The 7,311-nt window shown below is 42.8% G+C and overlaps 1 protein-coding gene across 1 annotated transcript; it reads left to right on the top strand.

The window, feature by feature from the left end:
• Positions 1-236: 236 nt before the first annotated feature.
• On the top strand, positions 237-1,865 carry LOC309568861 (uncharacterized protein; the record flags this gene model as incomplete). The annotated part of the gene is made up of 1 exon (XM_082274645.1): positions 237-1,865. One exon carries the CDS (start codon positions 237-239, stop codon positions 1,863-1,865), a length of 1,629 nt encoding a protein of 542 aa, XP_082130771.1.
• Between the last annotated feature and the right edge of the window lie 5,446 nt (positions 1,866-7,311).

Below are 7,311 nucleotides of genomic sequence, written 5' to 3'. Positions count from 1 at the left end.
TGGTCTAATACTTGAAAACAAACCCTAGTGTGGCTAGGAATTATCATTGTTATTATATTTGTTATAATAGGTGTTGTAATACTTTGTGTAGTCCCGAAAGCACACTGACTAACGCAACACGCAACCTCCCACGCGCTAGTAGACATAAGAGGTCCACTTCTATTTTTGAAAGACCCAATTTTGGAAATGCAAAGGTTGCTTGCTGTACAAGAGCTGGAAATAGGTTGAAAAAGACAATGATGAATAAGGTCATAGGATGGAAAGAGCAGAAACTAGGAGGGCCATGTAAAATAGCAGCCATATCATTGATCATTAGGGCCTTGCCCCAGAATATCTCCGTGTGTCTGACACCCAACCCAAATGATACAGCTACCAGAAGGAAAATACAGGAACTTAAACAATTAATTCCTCAGTCTAATAAGAAAGATATTCTACCCAAACCAAACTTTAGGGAGACAGAACAAGTAGCAAGACATTTGAATTTAGCAATACAGAAGTACATAGATCCCTTACCATCGATTCTAGGGAATGTACATCCTCAAGGTTTCCAAGATATGAATAGAATTCCCCATCATTTTCTGTTGATGCATGAATATGGTATACAACAATCACAGGGAAAGGGAGATTGTTGGGTTTGTTCTCATATGCATACAGGAGAAAATGTATTCCCAATGATAGCAAAACCATTATCTATAACACAGTTAATGAATGAGACACATGTGTTCACTGGACAGGCAAAACCAGACAATAGGCCATTTTTAATACAGGGATACACACAACCACCAAAATTTTGTTTTCTGAATGGACACCCACTGAATAATGAAACAAACATTTATGCCAATGATGAATTTTGTTATGACACAGATGTCAATTTTACACTTCTAGACATAGAGAAATACAAAACATTTAACTTAATAGACATTACAGGCTTAAACACTGTAATGTTAAACACTGTTAACATAAATACAAGAATGAGAAACTTGTCAATGTACAATATTTCTTCATGCCCTAGATCAAAACCAACCTATAACAAGTCAGAGCTATATAAATGGTTAAATTTGGTGAATGAAACATTGGTACTTGACAATAAGGTAAAATTGATACATATAGCGGAGTGGTTATGTTTAATTGGAATGCGAACAGATCTGACTACTCAGGAGATGATATCCGCCCCAAAACTACCAGAGGGTTGGGTAGTTTGTTGCGGGCTATGGTGTCATACCACCATTCCTTTTCCAAAAGGAGAAGAATCAGCCGGATGGTGCTCCATATTTAGATTGTTCCCTTACATGAGTACTGAGTCAGGAAGACGTGTGAGTATGGTGACAGCCTCAGGGGTACTCACATTTCACGATCAGGGACGATATAAGAGGGCACTGACTAGTTCATGGGAGAAATTCTACATGAGCATCCTACCAGGGGGTACAGCACTTGCACTCATTAAGCTTGATGCATTTGCCGACATTATGGAAAAATGGATCAACACAACAACAAAGGATATAGGATTAATCAATGAAGAAACGAGGAAAATTAGGATGGAGCAGGAGGTAATTAGACAGCGACAGGAAAGACTAATGATGGCAGTAACAGGTCTGTGTGATCAAACACAAAACAAACAAATATGTTGCATATATTTTCACAACTTCACCAAAGAGACTAAGGATGTTCAAGTACCAGATTATTATGACATTATTAATGGTCACCAACTAGAGAGAGACTTCAGGGAGAACTGCATAATCTTCCCAATGCCTGGAATCCATTTGATTCCAGGCATTGGGAAAAGAGGGGATTGTGAGGAAAATGTGTATCTTGAAATGCCATTTTGTAGTGTTCAGCTTAGCATAAGTCATCTCAGTATATATTAGAAGGTTAGAGTATCCCTTTATATCTCTTGGATGTATCTTTGCTTAGTGTTTCAGATTATAAATCACACTTGCACTTTTTACGCTGGATATCTAGTCTGCGGTTAGAGATTAGAATCAGAGACAGGATGTTCTGCAAGTTAAAGACATGCAAGCTATAAGAAATGTTTTATACATATATTGATAGAACATTGCCAATATATCAGCATCGGCTATAATGCATAACATATATTTACATTAATATAGCTTGAATAAGTTTCTTAGCAATAATTAATAATTGACACAGTGAATAGGAATTTACTAAACATATTATTAAGTATGAGAGATGGTTTTGCAAAAGCTGAGATGGTTTTTGCTGAAGTTACGTAACCGTAAAATGTTCAGACAGTACTGAAAGTAGGAACGGGGAATTTTATTGTGGTAACAGGTGGTATGAACTGATGACACAATAATATGTTATTTTTTTTATGATCTTTGAACTATATTTGACTTTTTATGTAACCGGGTAGATTAAGAAAACACGTTAATTGATTGGGTAATTTTTGTGGGAGGTCCTGGGAGGTATAAGATAATTTTGTGGTTTAAGGCTATATATTCTTGACGATGTTTGAAAATAAATGCAGTCATTAGAACCAAGCTATTGTGTATGGTTTTCATTGATTGTCCGGCTAGCTGAAGATTCATCCACAGGACAAACCTAGGGTGCACCCAAACTCGGGATCCTTACAGGTTTCTACCAGCTACAACCGCAAGCAGTACCACTCCTGGAAAAATAAAACAAAGGATAAGACATTTCATTATGAAAATCACATCTTAATGCCTGTTTGCTTCATTCTGAACTTCATTTAATTTCAACATCACAAGTGAAATAACACATTTTCTGCCAACTTACACAAACCAGAAATCATTAATGTAAACATTTGAATACACACCTGTGACGCCAGACAGCCCATCACCACAGGCTTCTCATGGTACATGCCATGATTCCAAGATGTTCACGTTCTGGAAAATTAGAACACCATAAGATACCAAGCAGCCGTTCATGTTATCAATAACTACACAGGTGGCATAGACACAACTAAACACCTGCCAGCTCTTCTCAGCCCTTTCCACTATTCACAATACCAACATGTTTATGGTTAGAGGTGCATGTTTTTGCTCAAGTAACACAATTTTACCAATGTTGACTACACTTTATCTACAATGGCAAGTGTCATTGGCAGATGATAATTACCCTCTGTCTCCCTGTGAGTGGCACCTCTGCTAACTAGCAAATTAATACACATGCCCTATCTTGACCGGTTACAGTACTTACATGTAAAGTGGCTAGCAACCAGGGTATTCCGGGTGGCAAAACCTGCAGCGGTGCTCCGCCGCCTGGGGGCCGCCGGCTGACGGACCTCTGGCTCCCTCTCCTCCGTCAGCTCCCAAGATTCATCCCGGGCAACGCACATGTTGTGCAACACGCAGCACGCCAGGATGATCTTGGAAGCCTTTGTAGGAGAGTACAGGAGTTCACCCCCAGGCCGGGCCAAGCAGAGAAACCGGGATTTGAGAAGACCTATGGTCAACTCGATGATACTCCGGCTTCTCCGCAAGGCCCTGTTGTAATTCATTTCTGCTGGGCCCTGGGGGTACCTGATTGGAGCCATTAGCCACGTCAGCTGCGGGTAACCAGCATCCCCTGAAAAAAATGAAAAATATACATTAGTTCTTCATATCATGTGACTTTAGATGACTCCTCAAAATGGGAGACAATTATGCATTTTACTAAACAACCTGCTCGTCTGTTTGCAAAAACTCATATGAAACATCTCAACTCTGTCTAACTGCCTAAATCACTAATACAAATGGGAAAAAGGACACACAAAGTGGTGGGTTTCTCTTGCAAGTTCCAACTTGGCCCCTATTTTGTTCCTATTACATTAGCCTAGGTATTACTTCTGGAATATATCTGCAACTAGAGTGAGGAAACCAATATTGACTCACTTATGCAAAGTACTTTGGGGATATGGCAATACCATTGGAATCATTTGTAAGTTTTGTTTGGGTGGCTAGAGGACACCATTTACACATTGGTTAACCACCTTCATTTGACTCAAAGACAACTTTGGAAATCTTTCTTTTGTGAGCTGCTAAGCTGCTGATCTGGTTGTGTGTGAACAGCCTGCCAACTCCTAACACATCCATTTTAGGTAGGCTTTGCTTAAATCAGGGTGTACACCAATGTAGCTTATTCCTATGTCTATGTAATCTTATAGTTTATGTTGTTAAGACAAAATACTTTACCAATAAGCCACCCTTGGGGCATTTGGCCACTTTCAAACGCCTCGTACAGAGTACTTGTTCTTAACATACTGGAATCATGGCACGACCCTGGGTGACCAGTGTTGACACTCATGATGCGCTGTTTGGTGTCACAAACTAATTGGACGTTCACGGAGTGGTACTGCTTGCGGTTGCGGTACTCCACTTCATGGCTCCTTGGTGGCCTAATGGCTATGTGGGTGCCATCGATTGCCCCTAGTATTTGCGGCATGTGTGCCCGCAGGTAGAAACCCAACTTGACTTCATTCCACTCATTTTCATTCTGTGGCCAGTGGATAAAATTGGGCACTATATCGACTATGGCATTAATGACCAACATGAACACCCTTGAAACTGTGGGCTGGCTAATGCCCATGATACTTCCCGAAGTGGCTTGGAAGCTGCCACGCCCTAAAATATACAAAGTGGCCAGCAATCTGGCCATGCCGGGCACCGCATGGCCGCGCTGTGTGTCCGGGTCAATTTTGTCTGCTATGAGCTGGTAGAGGTGGAGAATAGTTCCTCGCTCGAGCCGGAATTTCCTCCTGACATCAGAATCCCGCAGCTTGTCCAAATAGATCCTTGGAGCAAAAATGCGTGGCTGGCGAGGTAAGGGCACACGGACTGGAGGTGCTGCTGGAGGTGGTGCTGCTGGAGGTGCTGCTGCTGCTTCCCCACCTTCTGCTGCCTCCTGTGCTAGGGCCTCCTCAAACAAGGCACCGATGAATGCCAACATTGCACCATCTAATGCGTCTGGGATATCGTCCTCCATTTTGAACGCGCAAATTCGCGAATGCGCAGATATATATAGAAACGGCCGCTAATTATCACACCTGTGAGCCAGCTATAAAAGGAGCACATGGCCAATATGGCTGCTGGATGTTATAGATTGATGTTTCTTATGTGCTAGCAAGACCCTGTGACCCACAAAGTACATTATCTGGAGGTAAGACAATTGTATCTCTCTCTCCCAAAAAAAAAAACAACAAATTCTCTCTCTCTCTCTCTATATATATATATATATATATATATATATATATATATATATATATATATATATATATATATATATATATATATATATATATATATATATATCTAGATCTGTCTGTTTGTGTGTTCTTGCTCACCGTTATTGTTTACTGAAGGAGAGAATTTGTACTTATCTTGGGTGTGCTTAAGTTGTCTATGGTGAATCCCCTCCAACCCACAATAGCTTGGGAACCCCTCAAGTGTCTTTTAATCATTGGCAGTTGGCCCCATGTGCATGTGGTTTTGACATGTGTTTTCTCATGTTTGTTAAAGGTGTGCAGTCTAGATTTGGCATCTAAACCTGCCCCCTTACCTTCCCAGCTTCCAAAGACACCATATTTGCTTTCCTGATAACTAATTTATTATGTGCACGTATGTAGGTCATGCGATTTCTCATGTATGTTTAATGTTTGCAGCCTCCTTTACACCTTTACAATCCTTTACAATCCTTTACAGGATTACACCACCCCCCCCCCCCCCACCAAGTCTGTTTGTGCCATTAGGTAAGTGTTTGGAGGGCCTCGTGTGATTTGTGCCCATATGCGTTTTATTATGTGTTTTTTCCACATTTCTTTGCAGCCTCTTCTGCTCTTTTGCCACTACCACCACCACCACCGTGTTTGTGCCATTAGGTAAGTGTTTGGAGGGCCTCGTGTGATTTGTGCCCATATGCGTTTTCTTATGTGTTTTTTCCACATTTCTTTGCAGCCTCTTCTGCTCTTTTGCCACTACCACCACCACCACCACCACCACCACCGTGTTTGTGCCATTAGGTAAGTGTTTGGAGGGCCTCGTGTGATTTGTGCCCATATGCGTTTTCTTATGTGTTTTTTCCACATTTCTTGCAGCCTCTTCTGCTCTTTTGCCACTACCACCACCACCACCACCGTGTTTGTGCCATTAGGTAAGTGTTTGGAGGGCCTCGTGTGATTTGTGCCCATATGCGTTTTCTTATGTGTTTTTTCCACATTTCTTTGCAGCCTCTTCTGCTCTTTTGCCACTACCACCACCACCACCACCACCACCACCGTGTTTGTACCATTAGGTAAGTGTTTGGAGGGCCTCGTGTGATTTGTGCCCATATGCGTTTTCTTATGTGTTTTTTCCACATTTCTTTGCAGCCTCTTCTGCTCTTTTGCCACTACCACCACCACCACCACCACCACCGTGTTTGTGCCATTAGGTAAGTGTTTGGAGGGCCTCGCGTGATTTGTGCCCATATGCGTTTTCTTATGTGTTTTTTCCACATTTCTTTGCAGCCTCTTCTGCTCTTTTGCCACCACCACCACCACCACCGTGTTTGTGCCATTAGGTAAGTGTTTGGAGGGCCTCGTGTGATTTGTGCCCATATGCGTTTTCTTATGTGTTTTTTCCACATTTCTTTGCAGCCTCTTCTGCTCTTTTGCCACTACCACCACCACCACCACCGTGTTTGTGCCATTAGGTAAGTGTTTGGAGGGCCTCATGTGATATGTGCCCATATGCGTTTTCTTATGTGTTTTTTCCACATTTCTTTGCAGCCTCTTCTGCTCTTTTGCCACCACCACCACCACCACCGTGTTTGTGCCATTAGGTAAGTGTTTGGAGGGCCTCGTGTGATTTGTGCCCATATGCGTTTTCTTATGTGTTTTTTCCACATTTCTTTGCAGCCTCTTCTGCTCTTTTGCCACTACCACCACCACCACCACCACCGTGTTTGTGCCATTAGGTAAGTGTGTTCTGTAACTGTTTACTAATTATACTGTATATGAAGAGCAATCTGCAAATCATGTTTTTTTCTGTTTTCTCTTTTGTCATTTCAGATTTAGGAGTTTGGGGCTCTTTGCTGCTGCTGGACAGCCAGATTCTCTGCCCACCTCGTGCTCCCATGGCCCCACCCACTGGAAGGCTGAGGAGAAGGGGCAGGGTGGCCAGGGGGGGCAGGGTGGCCAGGGTGGCCATGGGGGGCAGGGTGGCCAGGGTGGCCATGGGGGGCAGGGTGGCCAGGGGGGGCAGATCGTCTGGCTCTGGTGTGAGGGAGGCTCCAGCTGTATCCATGAGGGAGTCCACCATCCCCATCCCGGAGGAGGAAGCCGGGGAGGTGGTAACACACCAAGTGGACAAGCTGGCT

This window comes from Pelophylax lessonae (assembly GCF_965119305.1).
Source record: "Pelophylax lessonae genome assembly, chromosome: 12".
In the NCBI taxonomy this organism is placed as follows: Eukaryota; Metazoa; Chordata; class Amphibia; order Anura; family Ranidae; genus Pelophylax; species Pelophylax lessonae.
This window is presented reverse-complemented; position numbering and strand designations above follow the sequence as displayed.